The sequence below is a fragment of the Myotis yumanensis genome, unplaced genomic scaffold (assembly GCF_028538775.1).
Source record: "Myotis yumanensis isolate MYYU_CA2020_CCGP unplaced genomic scaffold, mMyoYum1.0.hap1 SCAF_10, whole genome shotgun sequence".
In the NCBI taxonomy this organism is placed as follows: domain Eukaryota; kingdom Metazoa; phylum Chordata; class Mammalia; order Chiroptera; family Vespertilionidae; genus Myotis; species Myotis yumanensis.
In genome coordinates, this window is record NW_027223761.1 from 20,905,899 (window position 1) to 20,932,057 (window position 26,159).

The following is a 26,159-nucleotide window of genomic DNA, read 5'->3' on the forward strand; positions in this document are numbered from 1 at the left end:
TTACTGTGGTCTTTTTATAGATGGCCTTGTGTTTACGTAAGTTCCTTGTATAACTGTTTTGTTGAGAGATTTTATTATGAATAGATAATGAATTTTGTCAAAGGCTTTTTCTGCATCTATTGAGATGAACATGATTATTTGTCATTCTGTTAATGTGATAAATACCACATCGATGGATTTGCTATGTTGGACTATCTTTGTAGCACAGGGATAAATTGCACTTGTCATGGTGTACTATCCTTTTAATATGCTGTTGAATTCAGTTTGTTAGAATTTTATTGAAAAATTTTGCATCTATGTTCATCATGGATATTGGTCAAAATTTTTTTGTCTTGTGGTATCTTTGTCTGGCTTTGGTATCAGAGTTTCAAAATATTTTTGAGCCACACCAGCCAGGGCTGCAGCTCCTTAATTGTACTCTATAGCTCTTCTAGGACTATATTTTCAGTTGTAGGTAGTAGTTAAAGTGTGTGTGTGTGTGTGTGTGTGTGTGTGTGTGTGTGTGTGTGTGTGTGTGTGTGAGTAAGTAAGTAAGTGCTGGGACCTCCTAGTCTTGCTATCATTCCCATGAATTCTTTACATTTCTCACAAATAAGCCCTTGCTGTCTGTGTTCTGAGCTTCAAATTGTTACTTTTTTCTTTCAATTTCAGAGAGAGGAAGGGAGAGGGAGAGAGGGATAGAAACATCAATGATGAGAGAGAATCATTGATCAGCTGCCTCCTGCACTCCCCGCACGGGATGGAGTCTGACCGGGAATGGAACCATGATCTCCTGGTTCATAGGTCAGCACTCAACCACTGAGCCATGCTGGGCCGGGCCAGATAGTTTCTTCAGTTTGTCATTTGTATTTTGATTTTTGTTTAATTTTTGCTATTAATTATTTATTTTTAATGACTTTTAGGCTTTGTAATGGTTAGAAAGGCTTTTACCACTACAAAGTTATAAAGGGATTTACCCAGGTTTTCTTTTATTACTTCCTATGTACTAAAATTTTACATTTCATCTCTGTTGACTTGAAGTTTATTTTTGTAGCAGAGTATGAGATATGAATCTAAGTCTGTATTTTTCTAGATTCTTATCCAGTTGTCTTAACATTGTTTAGATTCTCCCTATTTGAGATGTTAGGCAGTTTTTATTTTGGATTTCTTTGTTGCTTTGATGTAGCAAAGTGAATAAAAATTAAGTACAACAAAATGTCAATGAGTTCCAAGAAGAATGTTTTCAGTAAAAATAAGGGAATGGATTTCATGCCTCAGATTGGATGATATTAGTGATGTAGTAAAAAATCCTTTGTCTTGCTTCAACAACAACACAAAAGTAGGACGTGATTAAAAACTCCAGGGAAAATAGATTACTGTATAATTAAGGCATAAAGCATATTAAAATTTGGGATGGTTTTGAGCAGATGATGGAATATAAGAAGAGAGAAGGTAGTTAGGTCCTGACACTAGTAAAATTATCCTTCATGTAGCATGTTGAATCTGTATGTAGAGAAGGAAATGCAGTATTAGCCCCTTATGGGGTTCTGCATTAAACAATGTTTATATTGATTGCCATAACATAAACACTGTTGGCTTATCTTTTGTATAATTAACCTTTAAATAAAGCATGGAAAACTTAATTATGGCTACAGAACAAAACTTAAATGTTACTAACCTTGTTGATTAAAAAGTGTGGTAAAGTGAAGTTGAATCCAATATACAGAAATATTTTTTAAAGTTGATGGAACAAGAAATACAGGATTAAGTCTCCTGTTTACAATTATCAGCTTGTTCAAGGCAGTGTGCTAAAAAATTTATTTCATAGGAAATATGAAGTAATTATTGTATTTTTTCTTAAAATTAATAAATATGAGCAGGATTTAAGAAAATAAGCACTCATACATGGCTAATTGAGGTTTAACTTGGTTAACTACTCTGAAGGACTATGTAAAATTGTTAAAAGTCTATAAAAATGAACAAAACTTAGGGATTCAGCTCCTTGGAATTTATCCTGCTAAAATGAATAACTATACAGTTCTTGGTTCAAGCATGTTTATTTCAGAATAGTTTCATAAAGCTGTAAACTGGATAAACTAAACAAAAATGAGAGTGATGTGATAAACTATGATATAAATGTGGAATACTATGTAGCCATTAAAAAGTTATGTTGTAGGCTCACTTGTCACAAAAAGGTGTTTGTTATATATTAGGTAAAAATAGGGTACAAAGTAGCACGTATATTATTATTCCTCTCCCTTCTGTCTCTCTTTTAAAGTATAAATGCATAAAAAGTATCTATTAGAATAAAAATATCAATGATTACAATTTCTGGGTTGTGAGATGATTTGTTTAAAACAAGTTTATCCTCTTCCTATTCCTAATCTATTTTTATCAAATTTTCCTATTCCCAATCAATTTTTATCAAATTTTCTTCAATGAAGAGCTAATAATAAATGACAAACTCACCTAGACTGCTCTTGCTATTCCTCTTGCTTTATTTTTCTTTATAGTAGTTGTCACTCTCTTAACTTCTGTACTTCTTACTTATATTTTGTCTGTCTATCACTATCTCCACTGGACATAAAGCTTATTAAGTAAAGGAAGTTTGTTTTGTTCACTGCTGTATCCAAGAAAAGTGCCTGGCATATAGTAGGTGCTCCATAATATGTGCTGAATAAATAAATGAATGTATTGCTTTGCTAAAAGGAAGAAAGTTATGGTAAATAACATTAAAAAAATGTCACTGGAAATAAATAGTGCATGGAAGGTAAATGGCACATTTCATAGCTTTCAGTTTTATTATCAGGAGGAATTTGTAACTAGTTAATTTTTAAAAAAATTAATGAGATTTTCCACTTGTTTTCAAGGTTTCTAAATATTCTTTACAGAAGAAAGTGAGTGAAATGGTAAGGAAATTACAAAATATACACCCTCCCCCAGACAGATACATAATGTGCATTGTACTTTTACCAATATAAATGTGACTCAAAAAAAGGTTGAAATTGGATATTAATATCTTCTTTAAATGACTAAATTACAAAAATCACTTAATCTATTTCACAAATTTATTTCCAGATTACATAGTGTTTACATATGATAAAATAAATTTAATACAGGTTCTGTAGTATTGGTAGAGGTTTTATATTAAAATAAAACAAAGAAATAAGAACAACAAAACCTTTTAAACATATCTTTTCTAGGTGTTTATACAAACATGAAGTTATTAATTATAGCCTGAAAAATAACAATAACATGATGTAGCATTTGAATACAGCACTTGGGGTATGGATCCATCCTTTATCATGCAACAAGTGTTTGTGTATTCCTCTTCTATAGCATATTAAATGTCAATATTTTCATTTTTACAGCATAACATTTTATGAAATACTTACTTTGATATTCCCTTTTTATCCTGGTTTGATTCGAAGGATTTACTTTTGTATTTTTGAGTAAGCAAAATTCTTCTATATCAACTTAAATCTTCAGAGGGCTTCTTTGGTGGGTTTACCCTATTTCAGTCTTCCTTCTTTGGAGCAGACCATAGGGCAAGGAAAATTAATTTTTGAGTAAAGTTTATATATTATATATAAATGAGAAGTAAGAAATGAAAGGTTATCCTTCGGACATTAAATACAAAACAAAGTATTTTCTCCTTGAAATTGTTTTGGTGTGTTAGAAAATAAAAGAGCTATAGAAAGATTGCTAAGCTTGATTAAATAAAAGATGTGAAAATTGTGTCACTGTTCAACTGGAAAGAATAAAGATAATATTGTCAGACTGTTTTAAACTATTATTTTAATTAAAAAGCTGAAAAACTAGATTCCAGTTTAGCCTTAAGTACCATGACATTTGTACTGAAAGTCATCTTCAACGCTACAGTGGTTTTACACAAAATATAGTGAAATTGAATAATGTGCCCTCTGACCTGAGAGATAAGGCTACAAGTTAAAGAGTAAAAGCAACATAAAATGTGTTTTATTTATTCCATTTTAAAATTTCATCAAACAGATATTCATAATCTTAAAAAACCATGGAAACATGCAGTATACTTATAGTTGGCTTTGGCCACTTCTGAGCATTTTGTTACTATGAATTACAGCCTCTAAAGAATCTACTAAAATGATATTTGAGTTATAGTTATATTTTTTCTGACAGTTCAAAGCCTTCAATCACTTTGCATTAAAAAACTTTATATAGAGAGATGTACATTTAATATTTATGCCCTTTATGGCAGAATATTGTATGTTTTGAGATAATTGATCTTAAAGTTAAATATAGTCTTTTTTTTCCTGAAGATTCTTACACTCTTCTTTTTACATTATTTTTATTTAATTCAGATGAGATATTTTTTAACAAGGATATTTTGCCACTTTTATTTATTTTTATAGATTTTTAAAATTGATTTTAGAGAGGAAAGGAGAGAGAGAGAGAAACATTGATTAGTTGCCTCCTATACATGCACTGGGGATTGAACTGGCGACCTTTCAGTGCACTGGACAACTGGCTCAACCAACTGAGCCACATCAGTCAGGGTCAGATGATCTTTTCTTTATTTAAAGTGCTATGCAATATTCAGTACTTCAGTTCATCTTATTTTATTTAAATTAGTACATTTATATTATTTGACTCTATGGGCAAGACAGGAAGCAAGATGGTCACTGTGTCAATGTCGGACTTTGGGGAGTAATTAATAAAGTTGTGTGCTGAAAGAAATAATTTAAAAAATAGTATTAAGAAACTTTCAAAGAAGTTTATGATCTTCTTTTGGTGAGCCCTTAACTACTACTAAGTTTCTGTCTTTTGTGGATTCAATAAGCTCGTTTTTGTGGAGTTTGTCTCTAAATTAACAGTTATGAATTGAGAGATGCATCTATTTCTAAAGGTACTCAAATCTTCTTTTGAACAAAGGATCACATTGATTATTACTAATAAAAAGAATGCAATAAAACATGATAAAAAAACAAACAAACCAGAGAACATCTGAATAACTGTCATTGTGATTCGATCATTGAGGTGACTATGTTGTAATGAGTAGCTAATAGAGCTTAATGAATGAAGTAAACATTTATCCAACCATCCTTTAGTTATATTTTATTTATTTTTGTATATCCCTTTCCTCTAAAGAAAATACTTAGAGATTTATTTTTCTTTATTAAAATAAAGTTTCAATATTGAAGATTTTCACCCTGACCAGTTTGGTTCAGTGGTTAGAGCGTCATGGGTCACAGGTTCGATTCCAGGTCAAGGGCACATACCTTGGTTGCAGGTTCCCTAGCCTCCCTAGCCCTGCATGCAGGAGACAACCAATTGATATGTCTCTCTCACTCTCACGTCCATGTTTCTCTCTATATATATCACCCTCTCCTCCCTCCCTCCATCTCTCTCTAGAAATCAATGGAAAAAATATCCATGGGTGAGGATCTTAAAAAACAATATTGAAGGTTTTTATATGATTTAGAATTACCACATATTTTCTTTCAGAGTCGAATATTTTTAGACTGAAGACTTGTCTGGAAATAATCTTCATAATTATAATGATTATGTATATCAGTACACACATACAAAGTATAAATTTCGATTCTTTAAGTAATATACATATCTTATTTTTGTGACTAAGAAGGTATCCTACAGCCCTCTCATCAGAGGGTTTTCAGAGCAACAGCTCCTTCTCTCACCTCCGCATGTAACAATAAAGCTGTGTGTATGTGTAGAGAGAAACTGAAAAATAAGACAGATGGTTCTTTCATTACCAAGTTGCTTTGGATTAATTGAACTGGACATGTTATTTTTTTCAAGGAGACGGAGCTGGATCCTATGGATAACCAACCATGAACTACAGTAATGTAACAGGTGCTGCTGGGTGTGCTGTTGGATTTTTTTGTTTTGTTTTTGGCAATTTCATCATTCTGTCAAGTATTTTGGGGACAGTGCTTACAAGTGAAGGAGCAGCACAACCTTTGTCTTGGATAATTTCTAGTGGTACTACGATTGGGCAGACAGCCTCCTGAAGCTCCAGCACCCTTCCCACATTCTTCATCTTAAGGAACAGAGGGCCTTTGGAAACGGATTCCTTAAAAATGCAGGAGAGCCAGCCATGAGAGGCTACCTCATGGCTATATTCCTGAGTTCTGTCTTCCTCTCTTATGTGCTGCATTGTATATTATGGGGAATAAATGTCTATTGTGAAGCCATGGTGTTGAGCGTCTTTGGGATATAACTTTCTTCATATAATATTTCATCTCCTTCAACTGATGGAGTGATTCTTGGACTCAGAGATACACGACCTTTCTAACCTAAAATGCTTGGATAAGAGATTGTTTGATAAATGTAGATACTACATATGTTTTCCTTTGTTTAAAAATATTTGATGAATGATGATATTTGTATATTTTAAAACAACTTTGAGTTAGAATGTCACATATAAAACTTAGAAGAGGTAAAAAAAACAAAACACAAACAAAAAAAGAAAGTATCTTACATATGCCATAAATTTTTAAAAAGTGAGTTTTATAATCCCATTGCTATATTGGGTTTATATTGAAGAAATTGAAAGGTAAGTTGCAAAATTAGAAATGAAGAATATATGAAGTTTTTGTTTTTTATCTTTTTCTCTAAGATTTACTTATGTGTTAGGTGTCCCATGGGAAATTAATTTTATTTTGAAAGGTTTTCAAATCAGTCTTCATAAGGAAATGAGAAAAGGGATAAATGAGCTGCTATACCATTTATTAGTAAATGTAGTTCTAAAAAGTTGCATGTAGAAGTCAAGACAGTCTCTTCAATAAATGGTGTTGGGAAAATTGGACAGATACATGCAAAAAAAAATGAAACTAGACCACCAACTTACACCATACTCAAAAATAAACTCAAAATGGATAAAGGACTTAAACGTAAGACGGAAAACCATAAAAATCTTAGAGGAATCCACAGGCAGCAAAATCTTACACATTATGTCGTAGCAATATCTTCACCAGTACAGCTCCTAGGGCAATGGAAACTAAAGAGAAAATAAACAAATGGACTGCATCAAAATAAAAAGCTGCTGCACAGCAAAAGAAACCATCAACAAAACAAGAAAGCCCACTGCATGGGGGAACATATTTGCCAATGTTATCACCGATAAGGGTTTAATCTCCAACATTTACAGAGAACTCATACAACTTAACAAAAGGAAGATACACAACCCAATCAAAAAATGGGCAACGGACCCAAATAGGTACTTTTCGAAAGAGGACATACAGAAGGCCAAGAGACATGAAAACATGCTCAAAGTCACTAATCATCTGAGAGATGCAAATCAAAACAACAATGAGATACCATCTCACACCTCAGAATGGCTATCAACAAATGACAAGTGATGGCAAGGATGCGGAGAAAAAGGAACCCTCGTGCACTGCTGGTGGGAATGCAGACTGGTGCAGCCACTGTGGAGAACTGTATGGAGTTTCCTCAGAAATCTAAAAATGGAACTCCCATTTGACCCAGTGATCCCACTTCTAGGAATATATTCCATGAAACTAGAAACACCAATCAGAAAGGATATATGCACCCCTGTGTATATAGCAGCACAACTTACAATAGCTAAGATTTGGAAACAGCCTAAGTGCCCAACAGCAGATGAGTGGATTAAAAAACTGGTATATCTACACAATGAAATACTATGTCGCTGTAAAAAGGAAGGAACTCCTACCATTTGCAACAGCGTGGATGGACCTGGAGAGCATTATGCTAAGCGAAATAAGTCAGAGAAAGATAAATATCACATGATCTCACTCATTTGTGGAATATAATCAACACCATAAACTTATGAATAAAAACAAATCCAGAGACAGAAGCATCAATCAGACCATCAAACCTCAGAGGGAAGGCAGGGAAGGGTTGGGGGGAGAGATCAATCAAAGGACTTGTATGCATGCATATAAGCATAACCAATGGACACAGGCACTAGGGAGGTGAGCGCACGATGGGGGGTAGGGAGGCAATGGGGGGATAAGGACACGTAATGCCTTAATAAAAAGTTGCATGTAAATATTTTTAAATGATTCCTATTTTAAATGCCTTGAGGCTTTTAATTAATGTACACACACACACACCCCTACTTGTTAATTATGCATGTTCTAGCTTTTCTTTCTTTAACCTTGATATTCATAGATTAAGTTTGTTTAAAATGAGGTACACATGTACTTGGAAAGCAATTAATCCTAGCATTATTTTCTTGTGGACAGATTCTTTGCATTTAGTAGTAAAATGATGTAAAAGAATAAATAGCTTGAACAAATTCACAAAGGTAAAAAGAACAATGTACTTAGCTATTTATGTACTTAGCTATTTTCTAGTCATCTCAATAAAATAATCTTTATTATGGTATAATATGTGATATTAAAGTTTGAATAACACAAATTTATTTGTATTTTTTAAAGTGTTCTTAGGTTTCTCAGGCAGGTGTTACCAATCTATTTTTTTGTTGTTATTTCCCAAAGAATTTACACTATTTACTGACAGTCATGCAGTTAGTGGCAAACTTGACAACTGGCCTCTTCATCTCACTATCAAGACAGCCCATGAGATTCATGTATGAACAGTTCCATATAGGCCTGTATGGGCTAATAAGCTATAGGAGCTCATATGGTATTTAATGTGGCTATTGAATAGACCAGCGGTTGCCACTGGTGGTCCATGAGGTCCAAAAGGTTGGCGACTGCTGGTTTAAAGAAACCTTGGAGCAGCAGTTGCCAGCCCGTGGTCCGCGGAGGTCTGAAAGGTTGGCGACCACTGGAATAGACTAATGTGTGAAAATAAGAATCATGTCATGCAAACAAATGAAACTGCATTTTAATTGAATTCAACTTTGGCCTCAAGGAAAGGATGTTGGAGTAGAGAATATCATAAATTAATGTGTGTATAAGAGCTCTGTATGTAGAGAATATCTATGAAATCACTTGATTTTTGCCGCATTTTTAGTTAATCGGGATTATTAACGTTTGTAGGCATTAACAGCCTATTTTATTCACCACTTTTTCACTGAAAGTTAAAGAAGTCTGCATCAATATGTAGGGGATAATATTCTCATAGAAGCTATGTATAAATTGATTTAAGTTGAAAAATTCCTTGCATTGGAAAAATGTCTTTAGACCGGTTTTTTGGTGGAATTGTCTGAGGTTTCTTCATATCTGCTGAAAGCAAATATAATTCTCTGGGTTAGAGAATTAAGTGGTATTTTAGAGGAATGAAATGTGGTTCATTATTGTTCATTGTTCAGTTATTGATAATAGTGACTACTCAGGTAGGCATAAGATCTCAGGAGGTAAGTACACTTGTCAGCTTGTTTGCTTTGATAACTGCTGCACAATTCACTCAAATAACTAAGTAGTAAATTTGAAAAGATCATAGATGTGCATGAGAAACGTTAACTGATCTGTCATAATCATTATCATTGATATTATCACTTTGCTTAAAATCATTAAAAAGTGTCTTTGAAAAAGTTAAAATTATCAACAGATTTTCCAAGATAATTAGTCAGATACAACTTAAATTGTAACGTGTGTTCTCTGTTAATATTAGGGCTGTTCTTATTTCAAGTAAAAATTAAAACTATAAAGATATTTTAATCAGTTAAGGAATAATAATAAAATACTGTGATGTACTTATTATGTGACAGTCCTGTTCTCGGTGCCTTATATGTATTATTTTATCCTCACAGCAACCCCTTGAGGGAGATACTATAACGATCTTCATTTTAAAGACAGGGTATATGATTTTCCCAAGGTCATACAGCAACTGAATTACAGAAGTACTATTTAAACATAGGTAGATTATCTTTTGACCACTCTATACTGCCTGTCCTTGCTTTTTAGCAGAGATAGTTCTAGTTAACTTATGTAAATGGAGACTTGGTGGAGGCCCTCACAGTAAATCAGAAAGTGAAGAATGGGCTTGAGAATGAATAGTGAGCAGGATAATTCCCGAGTTTGTGAAGCAGGAGGTAGGAACCCAGGAGAGAAGTCTCACATCAGTCTGGATGGGATCGATCATCACTGAACTTGTTTAGTGTTATATTCTTTTTGCTCAAGATTTAAATTCCCAAAAGGTAGAAATCAATTGGTTTATTTTGGGTAATAAGGTAGGCCCTTCACTTGACTAGGGAAAAAGAGGAGCCCTAAATTTTAGCCCTACTAGGTTGTAATGAGGAAAAAAATATTTAAAAAAAAAATACTTGAAGTTGTGTTATTATTGGGTAAGGGAGACAGGTTGCCAGGCAAATTTAACAAATTTCCACTGTTGGAACTCTATGGGGTTAATTCAGAAAATAATTACTGAGTGCCAGTCAATTGGCCTACACTGTTCTCTATCACTGCTCATTATAGAAGCTGAAGCATGTGGCAAAAATGAATGAAAGTTGTGATGCAGTAAAACCAGTCAATGATTCTGTTAATGCTAAGTCCAGATCATGACCTTTAAAAATGTTATTGATTCTATTAAAATAACATTTTTCTTTAAAATGTAAAGTCATATTTCAAAAGTATGGTAAAAACAAACTCCTTTAGCTAAAAGCATGAAGGCCCATACTGTATGTAGAGTCCAATTTTTACCAATTATATCTCTTAGCTTAAGTAGACTTTTTACTATACTATGTTGCCTCCCTGTCACTAATAAATATTATCCTCATCATTTTAATTTTTAATGCAATGAGAAGGTGCTACACTCATTAAAACTAATCTCAGAAAAAATGCCTGAATTTTGATCATAACACATCATAATTATGCCAGCAAATTTAGAGAAAAACATTTTTCCTAAAAATATCCTATCTAATAAAGACAGAATATGCAAATTGACCATCACTTCGTGACAAAGATGGCGGCACCCACAGCCCATAAGGAGGGAATATGCAAATTGATGGTGGCGGCCCTGCCGGGACACTTGCATCGTCGCCATGGCAACGACACAGGCATTCCACCCACCCCGGCTGCTCCGGGCCTCCGGGCAGTGCGCGAAGGCGGAAGGCAGCTCCGGGCTGGAGCAAAGGAGGAAAGGCGGCTCTGGCTGGAGCGAAGGCAGTTCCAGCTGCCAGGGGAAGGAAGGCCTATTGTTGCATGAATCTTTGTGCATCAGGCCTCTAGTTGCTTTAATATTTCCCCCATGTTGCTTAGTAGACTGCACTAACTTTTCAATAAATAAAACCAGTTGATTTTTAAAAAATATTTTTTTATTGATGTCAGAGAGGAAGAGAGATAGAAACATCAGTGATGAGAAAGAATCATTGCTTGTCTGCCTCCTGCATGTCCCCTACTGGGCATCAAGCCTGCAACCTGGCCATGTGCCCTTGACTGGAATCTAACCTGGGACTCTTCAGTCTGCAGACTGACACTCTTATCTACTGAGCCAAACCAGCTAGGGCAACCAGTTGATTTTTGAAAAAGGAAACTGTAAACAAGAGAAATATAATCATAAGTCACTGTTTTGTTATGGGGGAAAACATGCTTTAATTTTATATAGATTTAGAAATATCTGCTAATATTTCCTCCCTATGGTATACTCAATACTTTTTCATGACACATTTATGTTAATGACAGGTATTAAAAACAATAACTTTTTATATGTTTAATATATATGTCTGCATATTTGTATGTGTGTGTTACGTATGTATAACATTTAAAACAACTCTTCAAAATAGGAACAAAAACTCCAGTTACAGCTTCTGGCTAAAGAAGATCATCAGAAGCAACTGAATGAAATTGAGAAATACTATGCCACAATAACAGGGCAGTTTGGATTGGTAAAAGAGAGTCATGGAAAGTTAGAACAAAATGGTAGGTGCTGTCTTATTTAAACATATATTTAATAGGAAATGTTTAAATGGACTTATTTATAATGAATAAATTGAAGTTAACTGAGATTAGTAATAGTGAATTTTATTTAAATTCAGTAATAATCATACACATTGCATTGAGGCTATTTTCTTGTCCATGTTAATGATATATTCTTTAAAATGTAAATTGAATATAATATTTTCCTAAATGTCTTTCATGTTGCAGTACAGGAAGCAATACAGTTAAACAAAAGACTTTCAGCTTTAAATAAAAAACAAGAATCTGAATTATGCAGTTTAAAAAAGGTATGGCTGATACAGTGTTATAGTATTAAATAAAATTATAGTCAATAAATATTGACTATAAAATATTACTATAAAATTTTTGATAGTTTTTTATAAATAAAATTTTGAATACAGGTTCATAAATTTTTAGTTATGATTCCAATAAATGTAATGAATAAGTTTGTTCTAATCTATCTGAAATATTGTTTGACTTGTCACCAGTGGCATGCATTTTTCTGGTAACATGAGTAGCCTATAAGCATTCACTATATGTCATTTCATTCATTCAATCAATACTTGAGTGATTCATTATGCCAGGTATTATGTGGCACTGAGGATATAGTATGAGGAAAACAAAACACATCCTGCTTTTTTGAAGTTTATAATTTAGTGGAGGAGCTGGACATAAAACAATCACATAGATTAAATAATTTTAAACTGTTATAAGGGATATGAAGAAAAAGTAAATGATATAGACATTATAACAGGTGACATTATTACATTAGAGGTAAAGGGGTGAGGAAGGAAAGAGAATTAAGTTTTCAGGCAAGAGAAGCAGCATATGCAAAAGCCTTGAGGCAGGAAGGAGTTTAGTTTATGTGAAGAACTAGGAAAAGTGTGGTGTGGCTGGAGCATCACAAGGGAAAGAATGCATTGGATATTTATTGATTGCTGACTGAGCATCAATATCCCCTTACTTGACATCTGTACATCTTCTTTAGTGAGGTGCCTATTCAGATCTTTTACATGTTTTTAATTGGGTTGTTTATTTTCTTATTGTTGAATTTTAAGAATTTTATCTATAGTTGGGTAACAGTCCTTTATCAGATGTGTCTTTTATAAATATTTTATCCCACTCTGTGGCTTGTTTCCTCCTCTTGACATTGTCTTTTGCAAAGTAGAAGCTTTTAATTTTAATAAAGTCTATCTTATCACTTATTTCTTTTGTGGATTGTGCCTTTGGCATTTTACCTAAAAAGTCAGTTATATACAAGGTCCTCTAGATTTTCTTCATTGTTCTAGTTTTATAGCTTTGTATTTTACATCTAGGTCTATGATCCATTTGAGTTTTTGTGAAGGGTATACAGTTGTCTAGATTCTTTTTTGCATGTGAATGTCCCATTGTTCCATCACCCTTTGTTGAAAAGATTATCTTTGCTCCATTGTATTTTCTTTGCTCCTTTATTAAATACTAGTTGATGGTATTTATGTGGGTCTATTCTGGGTTCTCATTTCTGTTCCACTGACTTAGTTGTCTTTTAAAGTCTTGAAGCTGGGTAGTGTCAATCCTCTTACACTCTTGAATGAACTGTTCTGGGTTTGCCTCTCCATATAAACTTTAGAATTAGTTTGCTGATATCCACAAAATAATTTGCTGGGATTTTGATTGGGATTGTAATGAATCCATAGATCAAGTTGGGAAGAATTGACATCTTGAAAACATTGGGTCTTCCTACCCATAAATATTTAGTTTTTCTTTGATATCTTTCATCAGAGTCTTGTAGTTTTTCTCATAGATATTTTATATTTTGTTACATTGATACCTATATATTTCATTTTGTAGGGTGCTAATGTTATTGGTAATGTGTTTCTATTTTCAAATTCAACTTGTTCACTGTTGGTATATAGAAAAGTGTGAGGTAATAGAAAATATATGTATTGGTCTCTGCCCACAGTTCCTGGCACAAAACTCTTAAAACCCTTGTAATGAATGTTCTAAGTGATAGGAGCACCTTTTGTTCTAATGAGGTGACTCTGGGTGGGCTCCTCAATGGGGGCTGATCACTAGAATGACGAAGCCATGCTTAGAAACTTGAAGATTTCAGCCCTGTTCCTCCATACCACTCACTTCTCCAGAGAGGGGAGAGGGGCTAGAAAAGGAGTTAATAATTGATCATGCCTATGTGAGGAAGCCTTCATAAAAATCCAATAGTATGGGTTTTGGAGAGCTTCCAGGTTGAACACATCCATGTACTGGGAGGGTAACACACCCAAACTTCATAGAAACAGAAGCTCTGTGCTTGGGACCCTCCTAGATCTGGCCCTGCGTATCCTTCATCTGGCTGTTCATCTGTATCCTTACTATATCCTTTGATAAGCTGGTAAACCTAAGTGTTTTTCCTGAGTCTGTGAACAACTCTAATCAATTAATCGAACCCAAGTAGTGTGTCCTAGGAATCTCTGTAGCTGATCAGTCAGAAGTGCTTAAACTTGTGATTGGCATCTGAACGTTTTCTTTTCGGTCACATCCTAGAATATTAAAAATGGCTCTTTTACATATGAAGAGGAAAAGCTGCAATTTGAAAAATTTGTCTGTAGTCTCAAATCAAAAAACAGTTAGGACCACTAATTTTTGTCAGTATAAACTTCAAATGCTAAATACTCGCTGAGTAGTTGTGTTTTCAGTGATCTCTCTTTGGTTCGTTTATTTTTGATTTAATATTTTTGATCAATAACTTAAGCTATTAAATAATTAATTTTGATGACTATATTAAAATGTTAATTCAGTTAGCTTTTGCATTATGAAAAGATTATGCCTCATAAATTTCCATACTAAATTACGTATTCTTTACTAGAGACAAATGTTTCTTTATAACATAATAAACTATTATATTTCAAATGTATAGTTTAAGACTGACCTGTAGATGGAGATGAGGCTCATGTAAATCTAAAGAGAGATAGACGCCTTAGTGGATCTATGTAAAAGGATTAAAATTGTCTCTTTTTAGGCACAAGTGAAACTGTGTCTCATGAGCATGCTTGTCCTTTTTCCCCAGAGGAGCCTGGGCCAGGGCTACCAGATTGTACTGTGTATCATGCCCTGGTGGCCTCTGTCGCTCTAGAAGCATTACAGTTAGTGACCATGCTGCCAAAAAAGTGAGAGAATTGTATTAACTTTGAGAGTTCCAAATCCAAGTAGTTGAAAGGATGATAATTTAAAAATATATACATTTAACAGACAATTTTTAATATTTCAAACAATCTATTTATAAAAATTTTGTATTTTTAAAAGTAATCTTGATTTTTAACTTTAAGAAACATTCTTGTCTTTTTTTTATTTTCCTTTTCAGAAGCTAATTAAGTTTAGTAGCATTGGTTATATCACTTATTTAAAACTTTTAACCATTAATTGCCCCAGAGATAATTTTATTTTTATTTTATACTGTTTTGTGATTTTGTCCAGAGCATTTAAATTATTGGTTTGTGATAAGATGGGATTCTATCTTTGTGGAGCAAAGTTAAACAGACGAAACTTAGTTGTTAGATTAAAGTAGGTATTCCAGGTCTGAATGCTGGGTTCACTATTATGGCCATCATGAAGAATTCCCGATACTATCTGTGAGCAGAATTCATAACCTCTGCTGTTTGTCTGAGTAAACGTCAGAGCACTCAAGGAGATAGTGATATTTAACAGACTACCCCATACCAGAAAAGGAGGGGAAAAGGAGAAAAGGGCACAATATTTATGACTCTAAGAACTATAAGTTGTAATTTAATGAGATCAAAGCATGTGCTGTTTATTTGCTGCACTTACAGTTTTAAATAAAATGGTTAGAAAACAGACAATACTAAAAGTTCAGGATATTTAAAAGCTATAAAGGCTATAAAATCACAAGCATATTTTCAGTGGAAAATCATTTCATGGAGGTCTCTTAATTTATTATGCTCTTAAGATTAAGTAATTAATATATAAGAGAAGAAGACATAAGCAGTTAGTTTTTACTTTTGACAGTCATATACTAGGTTTTCACCCCACCTCCCTCTTCCCACATCTCTGTTGTTTCATAACAATGATTGTAATAGGAACTGATGCACTTTAGAGAATCTCCTATGAAATTTGGCTGATAAAACAGCTTCATGTATTTAGTTGTTGAAAAATGTAGCCTTTTAAAAATTGAAGTATATTAGTCAAGTTTCTCAATTGTAAGATGATTTTGTCAGGAAAAGAATTTGGATGTTGGTCATCTTAGACTCAGAAACAAGGAAAGCTATGCAGTATCCAAGACCACAGCATAAAACCAACTTCCACTACTGAATACTGTGCCCTGCAGTTTGTATATCACTGTTGACCATAGTGGGAGCTGCTACCTGCTGCAATGGTATCAATGTTTTCTATGGAAGCTTGAAGTTCCTAGCACATACCTGCTGTCTACCAGCAAATGGATTTGCAACACTTCTTGTTCTTTGTTATACTAGTTCCCAATCCATTATTCAAGACAGGTGCATCTAATCAGCAGAGCCTGGTCTCATGCTTATAAAGCTGACATTTCTGACTTCTCTGGTGGGCTCTTATATTGTATAGCTCCTAAAATCCAAAGGGAGTTCAGATCCTGTGTAGTCAAAAATGTGAAAATCAACCCTAGCTGGTTTGGCTCAATGCATAGGGCGTCAGCTGGTGGACTGAAGAGTCCCAGGTTCGATTCCAGTCAAGGGCACGTACTTTGGTTCAGGTTCTCCGGCCCTGGTTGGGGTTTGTGCAGGAGGCAACCAATCAATGTTTCTCTCTGTCTCTCCCTTCCACTCTCTCTAAAACATCAATGGAAAAATATCCTCGGGTGAGGATTAACTAAAAATTAAAAACACTTAAAAGAATGTGAAAATCAGATCTTTGAGTATTTAACATAGGCAGCATACAGAGGACAGCAGTAGGGTAAGTACACAAGTAAGTACACAGGTATAGTAAGAGAAGTTTTTATTTTAGGATTTTATGTATTTGGATGGTATCTGTTAATCTCAGTGGACATGTAACTTCACAAATTAAGGCTTCTTTTATATTCTTTTCAATTTTATCCTGTACTATGAGGCCAGAATTATTTTTCTAAAATGCAAATCTTTTTATGTTGTTCTATTCAAAATCCTTCAATGGTTAATTCTTCATTGCCTGTAGGATAAAATTAAAACTCTAGTTTGGCCTGCAAATCCCTTTCATTCAATATTTGGGTTCTGCCAAATTTCTAGCCACTGTTACCAATATTCTACTCTTCCCCCTTAGCTATAACATGTGAGTTCTAGCCATATCATATTAATTTTGTTCCCCTAAAAAATCTTCCATGTTTCTGTACATTTTTGCATGTAGAATATTTTTGCTTGGAATATCTAATCCTTTTTTGTCTTTGCAAATTTATCTTTTTTAAAAAATATATTTTATTGATTTTTTACAGAGAGGAAGGGAGAGAGATAGAGAGTTAGAAACATTGATGAGAGAGAAACATCGATCAGCCGCCTCCTGCACATCTCCTACTGGTACATGCCCTTGACCGGAACCCAGGTACATGCCCTTGACCGGAATCGAACCTGGGACCCTTTAGTCCGCAGGCCGACGCTCTATCCACTGAGCCAAACTGGTTTCGGCTGCAAATTTATCTTTTAAAGACTTAATTCAACTACTACTTTTCTATGAAATGCCTTCTTGATGCCCTGAGCCAACTGTGTTCTTCATGCTTCTCTGCATTCCGAAATATAGCACTCATCACATTATATTGTAATTATTTCTTACACAAATTTTTTTCTTATTAGATGCTAATGAACTTGGGAATTTAATCATCTCTTTATATCAGAAGATTTTTGTTGGATAAGTAATGAAAGAAAATATTCTACTTATGGTTGGTTAGTGCATTTAGTTACCATGCTCCTTTTAAGAGCAAAGATCATGCTTTCTTCCCGTGTCATTGTGTTTGCATATTCCATAGTCACTAATAATGTTCTCACCTTGGCTAATTACCTTACGATAGAACTAGGGGAAATACACCTTGTTGGACCTGGGAGTAGTATCATCTTGATATATGAAATATTGTAAATTATACTGATAGGTTTAAAATTGGCTTTTAAACTGTCAGAAAAGTACCTTGCTTTGATGAAATATGCATACTGAATTTTTTGTTTCATGTTTCTTAAGGAACTAAAAAAAGTAACCTCAGACTTGATAAAGTCCAAAGTCACATGGCAACATAAGATGGGAGAAGAAAACATCAATTTAACAATTAAAGAACAAAAAATTCAGGAACTTCAAGAAAGACTCAACATGGTATTTAATTGATATATTCATGATTATTCCAAAATGTTCCTTCTCTGTAAAGTTAATATACATAGAGAAAACAGTAGTATGAATCTTTTTAATTATTAGATTTTTGCCATTATCAGCAAGGCTTTAAGACAATAAAATTTGGTCATAGTAATTTTCTTTGCACTTTAACATGGTGTCAGATTATCTTAGGGCAGTGGTCGGCAAACTCATTAGTCAACAGAACTCATTAGTCAACAGAGCCAAATATCAACAGTACAACGATTGAAATTTCTTTTGAGAGCCAAATTTTTTAAACTGAAACTATATAGGTAGGTACATTGTTATTAACTTAATTAGGGTACTCCTAAGGCTTAGGAAGAGCCACACTCAAGGGGCCAAAGAGCCGCATGTGGCTCGCGAGCCGCAGTTTGCCAACCACTGTCTTAGAGTATAGTGGTGTCTTCTGAAAAGTTTTTGGAGATGAGAAATTCTGTTAATTGAACATGGACATGTATAAGTCTGTGCCAGCCTATATTGGTTATATAATACCATCTTTAGTTCACGAGAGTCACTGCTTCAACAGCAGACAGACGTTGGCACTCATGACCCACCGAAATTTGTTGAGCACTGAATTGAATGTAGAATTTGCTGAATTTTCTATCATAACATAAAATTGTTCAAATTTTTTAAGGAATTGGAATTAAATAAGAAGATTACAGAAGAGATTACTCATATTCAAGAAGAAAAACAGGCAAGCAATCATAAGATATTTTGGAAGTCAGTAAATATTTTTAAAACCAGATACAATGTGGGAAATAAATAACAGATGAAATCATGCCTAAGTCAGTTCCTAGCACATAGTGAGAGCCCTCAGTTAGTGAGTATTAAATGGAGACATATGCACATTTTGAGCCAGGTCTCTTACATACTCCCATTAAATAATAAATTGGGTCCTGGATGGTTTGTGCAGTGGTTAGAGCATCAGCCCAAGGACCAAAAGACATATACTTCGGTTTCAGGTTCTTCCCTGCCTTGGCCTTGGTCACATTGGATGTTTTCCTCTCTCTCTCCCTCCCTATTTCCCCACCTCCCTCCCTCCTACTCTTTAAAAGTCAATGGGAAAAATTATCCTTGGGTGAGGATTAAAATAAATAAATAAATAAGGAGATATGGGGAGATGTTCGTCAAAGGTTACAAACTTCTAGTTATAAGATGAGCAACTTCTGGGGATTTAATGTATAGCATGACTTTAGTTAACATACTGTATTATATACTTGAAACTTGCTAGGAGAGTAGATCATACATGTTCTCACCACACACACACACACAAAATGGTAATTATGTGAGCTGAAAGAGATGTTAACCTTATTGTGGTAATAATTTCACTATACTGGTATCATATCATTACCTTGGACACCTTAAGCATATACATTGTTTATGTCAATTATATCTCAGTAAAATTGGAGAAAATATTACATTTAAATATTTTTAAATAAAGAATAAAAATAAATCAGTTTTTCCTTGATATTTTAGACCATGATACTCTGGCAGATAATTATTGAAATGTATGTATGCTTAGAACATATGTTTATGGGATAGTATACTCATTTAAATATGTATTTATAATAATCTTCTATTTTTTAAAAAAATGGTATATGAAAGAAAACTCCTGTTTTGTTTTGTTTTTCTATCTTTTGCTTTTCCTCCATTTGATTCTGAATGCATTCCATGGCATCCTAGGCCATTGGTAATATTACATTTTAGTAGGGATATGTTTACTAGTTTGGGGGCAAGCCAACAAAAGTTTTAGTCTTGAATTCTTCACATTTTGCATTAGTGTCTCAGAATCCATGGTCCATTTCAAAGAACTTTAATTATTTTGAGGAACTCTTGGAAATGGTACTTTGTAAAAAATCATGTAATATAAATTCATTCAGATATTAAATTAGTAAAATGTGTCATTAGCTTTTTTCAGTATATTCTTTATTATAGTATTAAAATTAAACTATGAGGGAGGGTTAGAGAGAAACCAAAGGACTTGTATGCATGCATATTAACATAACCAATGGACACAGACACTGGGGCGGTGGGGGCTTGCCCAGGGTGGGAATGGCTGGAGTGGGCGGGGGAGGTTAATTGAGGTAAAAGAAGACATATGTAAAACTTTAGACAATAAAAAAATTAAACTATGAAGATAAGAAACTAAAACATATTTTTAAAAGAGAAACATTCCTATTAAAGTTTTTAAAATTAATATGTTTATATATTTTTTAAAGGATATCATCATTTCTTTTCAACATATGCAGCAATTACTCCAGCAACAGACCCAAGCTAATACTGAATTGGAAGCAGAATTGAAGGTGCAAAGAGAAAATAATCAGGTTATATTTATATATTTTTTAAAGTATATTTCCATCTAATGAGCTCTGCCTGTTTAATTGCAGTCATCTGTTTAACTTTATCTGAGATCATTTTAAATTTTAGGAACAAGATATGGCCTCCTTAATCAACTTGCTATCAATGTCTAAAGTAAGGAGCATACTTTTAAACATTGAAGTCACTAGGTAAATGTTCAATTATATCAATACCTGATTTAATTTTGTAATACATTGAATGTGATTTTTTTTGTGTCTTAGAATTGTGGCCAAGATCACAACTGAAAATAAGGTGACAACAAGTACACCATATTCTAAGGGAGCAATTAGTGAGCTCCTAGGAATTGGGACAGATCCCTCTTTACAGAAATACTAGTATGATAGAACTGGCCCTGTTACCTCAACATTGACTCATCCTCTTTCCAGTATATGTAAGAAAGTGATTGAGGAGGGGAAGAAGTTATGGTCACTGATGTTTGGGAGTGAGGGTTCAATAAGCAGGTTTGTTTGTTTTGTTTTGTTTTTTTTGCATTCCTAGTGGAGGAGCACCCATTTCCCCTCACAAAGCTAAGTGAAGGAGTCTATAGGAAAATCACTTGTAAAGATTGTGGTACAAAAAGGGGAAGGGCAGACTGCCCTCTTGTTTCTTAGATGGATAGAAACCTTAATGTTCACTCTGGTGTTGCCAGTAGAGTGAGATAAGTTGATGTGGAAGGACTTGACATGTTTCTTGAGGTTTGGAAGTGTACCAACAACTTACAGACTAACGCTCAGTTATGGTCTAGAAATTTCAAGGAGGAAAGTCTTTGGAATAATCTGTGCCAAAGGGGCTTGAAGTGTATTATGCTTGTTCCAATACTGAACGTATCTGGAAGGATGCAGAAGAGAGAACTTTGATGGTGCCTTGAATCCACAGGAAGGACCATGGAGGTTAGTGGAAGGGTAGGAACTGCCTTCTTTGCTACTGAGCCAAGTGATGGGATGTACAGCTTAGGAGGAGCTGGGGACCTGTTCCACTGGGGTGGCCAGTAGAAGGATTTATGACCCTCTAAAGGGATTCTTGGGAATCCAGGGTGATGCTGAACATTTCCTAAGAAAACTACACTCACCTCCTGTGTAAAGACCACCATCAGCAGAGACCAGGGCCAAGTTCATGGGTATGTAACCAATGCAGTTGCATATGGACCCAGTCTCAGAAGGGCCTTGTGCTTCAGGTTTAGTGTTCTCTGGTTACTGTCTTCAAATCTTAATGAATTTTTATCTTTGAATGTATGTTTTGTAAATTAAGTCTGATGATGGCACTGGGAGCTTGAGCCTCAGCTCCCAGTCTCCCACTGCCTCCCAGGACCACCTCCTGGCTGCTGGCTTTTCTACCCTTCTGCACCCTGGCCTCATCTTCCCTGTTCCTGTCTCGAGACTTGCAACTAGTTCACATTGGTGGTGAGAGGCCCAGATGCAGGAGGGAGGGTCTGAGTAGAGTGCATGTGCCCTGCAGCATCCTGTATCCTGGGTTGGTAATACTTGGCATTTAGCATGTTAGATAGGTGACTTGGCAGGAAGTGAGTCTCCAGTTCAGGTACAGAGGTGCATCTCTGCCTGGCAGTTGCAATCCCTTGAGGGTTACCCATCTGCCATGGGTTGGGCAAAGGGCCCATGAGACAGGAGATTGACTTCCCTCACCCACAGCCAGGACATAGTATATGGGTCCAGCCACTTGCAGTAGGTAGAATTCAGTAACTGATAGCTTGTACTTATGCTGAGTCAAGTGGCAAGGCTTTAGGCATCTGTGAGGATCTGCATTTGCCCTGTGAGTATCCTTCTGCTCAGGGACTATGGCATTAAGTAGAAAATAAAAAGCCCCATGATAGGTTGCTGGGGATAGAGAGGAAGGGAGGAGGGAAGGACCATGAAGAAAGAAAAAACTTTTGTAATATCTTTAATAGCACTTTTTCCCCTGCCCTTTTTTTTTTTTTTTTTTAATTTTAGCACCGGGCCTCACAAATTATGCTGAGTCCATCACCTTTGAATGGAACCAAACCTAACCTTAGCAGTGCAAGATTTATCTCATCATTGATGTTTTTTGACTAGTCATGCAAAGAAAGTTTTGCCTTCCTTATTTCTCTTGCCTCTATAGGAATTAGACCTAAAAGAGGAAGAAAGAAGAGGTGTGCTTGAGTCAAACCTCTTCCTCCTCTTAACCTCTTCACCTACTCAAATAAAAGACAAGTAGAAATCATTTCTCTGAAAGTCCAGGTATAAGCAAGTATCCCCGATACCTTCTCCACCCACCCTACAGATGGATAATTTGGAACCATTTCTCTGATATGTTGAACCTCCTCCCAAGAAATATGTGATGTAGTTTATCCACATTCTTTGTGAGTAGCAGTTATCAGACTTGTCTTCTAATCTACTTAAAGGAGTTGAAACCTCAGTTTTTAGGATGAACAAAATATTAGAGATTAGCTAGTCTAATCATCATTTCATGATGAGCTAGAGATCCAGAAAGTATAAGCATGTAGTTCAAAGTCTCATAATTAGTGGCAAAACCTGGAGTAAATATTTGTCCTGACTCTATTCTAGCACTATTTCTACATAACATTGTATTTTTCCTAGACCTGTGAGAGCTGCCACTTTTGTTAGATCCATTATATGAAAACCACAACTTTTAAATTGTTTTCCATGCATTCTAAATCCAATGTTTATGTATCATTGAATTCTACAGAGCCTAGAGTAGTTACAATTATATATATATATATATATATATATATATATATATATATATATATATATGAGAGAGAGAGAGAGAGAGAGAGAGAGAGTGTGTCATGTGTTTCTTTGAGTTCATGATGACTGTAACTATGGTTCCAGGATCTTTTAAAGACACTACTAAAATCTTGGGTACTCCAAATGCCTCTCTCTTTAACTAGCACCATTATTACCTGTGCCTTTATAATATATAGAGAAACTAGATTTCATATAGTAAAATTTCAAAGTATTGGCAAAAACAGGATAGAATTGTCAGCTTTTTATTTGAATAAGGACATTAAAAAATAACTAATACCATCTATCATCTTTTTCATTTTATGAAAGAGAACATTTTAACACTAAAAGTATAGTAAGAATATAATCTCAGGTAAAAGGAGAGTCTGTTACAAGAAAAGACATGATGCCCTCCAATTGACATTTTTTTTGCCATGGCTAGTGAAATTTTACCATGCTTGTTTGCAATCAGTGCTTGTTTGCAGACTGGTGCTGGAGAACCACTGCTATATAGCATAAGAAAATATTAATGTAGAACTGTTGCTGAGGATTATGCTGCATAGGTATCTCAAGTGTTTTCTTGAACATTCTAAATCCATCTGTACTAAAAGGGATCATTACGCTTCATAATGGCCTACTGTGTTTCAGCACTGTGTGGTAATGCTGCCATCTGTCTTATATTTTTATTGTACAGTTTGGAGCATAGAGAAATAAATTCTCATGATGGAGAATATTTTATACTATGATTTAATTATAGTTTAGTCCAGATATAAGTATAGTTATACTGCCATAGGCATAGTGTTAATAAGAATAATTTACTTAGTTTGCTGCCATAATCATAGTATTAACCAGGATAATTTACTCAGTTTGGGATATATTAAAATACTAGAGGCCTGGTGCACGAAATTCGTGCACAGTAGGGTCCCTAGGCCTGGCCGCGATCAGAGCCCATCAGCACCTTCCGGCTGCTGGCAGGGGCCTTCTTTCGTTCCGCGCCACCCCTTGGTGGTCAGCACAAGTCATAGTGAGTGATCAAACGCCCGGTCTCCTGGTTGAACTCCCAAGGAGACACTTTGCATATTAGCCTTTTATATATATAGATTAACAGGTGTTTTTATTTTGACTTTCCACAATATCCATTTTTTCAGCTAGGGTTTTTGATTGTTAATCCAGATGCAAACAATCCTATATAATAAAAGCGTAATAAGCAAATCGACCAACCGGCGGAACAACCAGTTGACAGGGGGCGGGGCCAACGAGCAGGTGGCACCAGGCCAGCCAAAGCATATGCCAGTGGGCAGAGGGAGGGGATGGCGATGCGGGGGGGGGGGGGGGGCAGCCGCTTGTGGCCACAGCCGTCCCCTGATCACCACCTGGTTGCCTCCCGCAGAGGGAGGCCAGACTGCGGTTTAGGCCCACAGGGAGCAGGCTCCCGGCCTGCGAGAGGGCTCAGGTCGGGCTGAGGGATCCCCGCCTCCCTCAGTGCACTAATTTTCGTGCACTGGGCCTCTAGTACCAAATAATCTCCTGATAGAGTATAACTTCCAATAGAACAGTAAATTTTCACTACCATAGCATAAGAGCATATAAGAGTATCTGTATCTGGCACATATTAGGAGCTCATTAAATGTTTAGTTCTTTATGAGCTAGAGGAGAATCTTTATGTTAAAATTGTAAAATTATGTTTCCATAATTTTGCCTGCAGATTGACATTTTAGATATAATTGAGAACTCTATATAGATGAAACACTGTGAAGCCTTTAAAATGAGATAGGTCTATATATAATGATATGGAAAGTAAGCAAGACATATTAATTTTTTTAAAACAGATGCAGAATAATATGGTATGTATAGTACTATATTCTTTATGCTTATATGACAATTTCTGGAAGGGTACACAAGAAACTGCCTGAGTGGTCACCTCTGAGGAGGGAATTGGAAAACCTTACCTTTTCTTTGTGTGGCTGGAAATGTTTACCCTGAATGTACATAGATAGCTTTAATAATGATCAACAAATGAACTTAAAAATTCCAGATATAGTAGACATATAGGTAGAGTTCTTAATACTTGTCTTTTTACAGAGGTTCATTTGGATTATCAGCAGACATTAGAGAAACCTAATAATATTGGTGACACTGATACCAATAGCTTTAAAACCCATGTCTTAGAAAACAGTAGTGGTTTTAGTCTTTAAAGGCTTTAAAGGTTTTGGGGGCGGGAGAGAGGGTAGTGTGATGGTGTTTATATTATGTTATTTTACAAAGTAATTGATTAATAGAGTAAATATTAAAACTCTACTTAAAATGTGTTAATTTGAAATTAAAAATTAACATTGTATTTAAGGGCTCTCTAGCCAGTTACTTCCTAAAATAAACAGATGTGGAAAAATGTTCTGTGGTAGTTAAAATTTTTTAGTAGTGTTATATGCTGGATTATGCTACATTTCATATTTTTCAATGCTGTAGTTTATATTACTTTTTCAGTACATTAAAACTTATGTGGTGAAACTGAATAATGGCAATGTTTTTATGTCCTTTTATAGTCATTTCTTTTTCATAACCTCCCCCTCTTTTCCTGTTAACTAAACTATAAGCACCTTTCTGTTAATTTATGAAAATTATTGTTGAGATAGCACATTATCACTGATCTGTATGGCACTTGCAGCATGTTAGAAGCAAAGGTCTAAGCAACATAAAACACATCAAAATTCATTAATGTGGTATTGATTATTTTTTGGATAATTAATTTTATTGCAGACCCTTGAAAGAGATAATGAGCTGCAAAGGGAGAAGTTAAAAGAAAATGAAGAAAAGTTCCTTAATCTTCAAAATGAGCATGAGAAAGCATTAAGAACTGGGGGAAAGCATGTAGGTTTATTAAATATTTAAATATTTTGAATAGTTGTAGGCATTTAAAATAACTGTTAAATGCAAAAGAAATATCGCA

General features: G+C 34.8%; 1 protein-coding gene across 1 annotated transcript in view; it reads left to right on the top strand.

Moving 5' to 3' along the window:
- CCDC73 (coiled-coil domain containing 73) overlaps window positions 1-26,159 on the top strand; it is a 74,218-nt gene that overhangs the window by 40,840 nt on the left and 7,219 nt on the right. Inside the window, exons 7-13 of the mRNA XM_070428099.1 lie at window positions 2,850-2,888; window positions 11,654-11,789; window positions 12,015-12,094; window positions 17,970-18,098; window positions 18,769-18,828; window positions 20,354-20,458; window positions 25,970-26,080. Coding sequence (XP_070284200.1) covers window positions 2,850-2,888; window positions 11,654-11,789; window positions 12,015-12,094; window positions 17,970-18,098; window positions 18,769-18,828; window positions 20,354-20,458; window positions 25,970-26,080 — 660 coding nt within the window. The remainder of the gene's footprint in view (window positions 1-2,849; window positions 2,889-11,653; window positions 11,790-12,014; window positions 12,095-17,969; window positions 18,099-18,768; window positions 18,829-20,353; window positions 20,459-25,969; window positions 26,081-26,159) is intronic.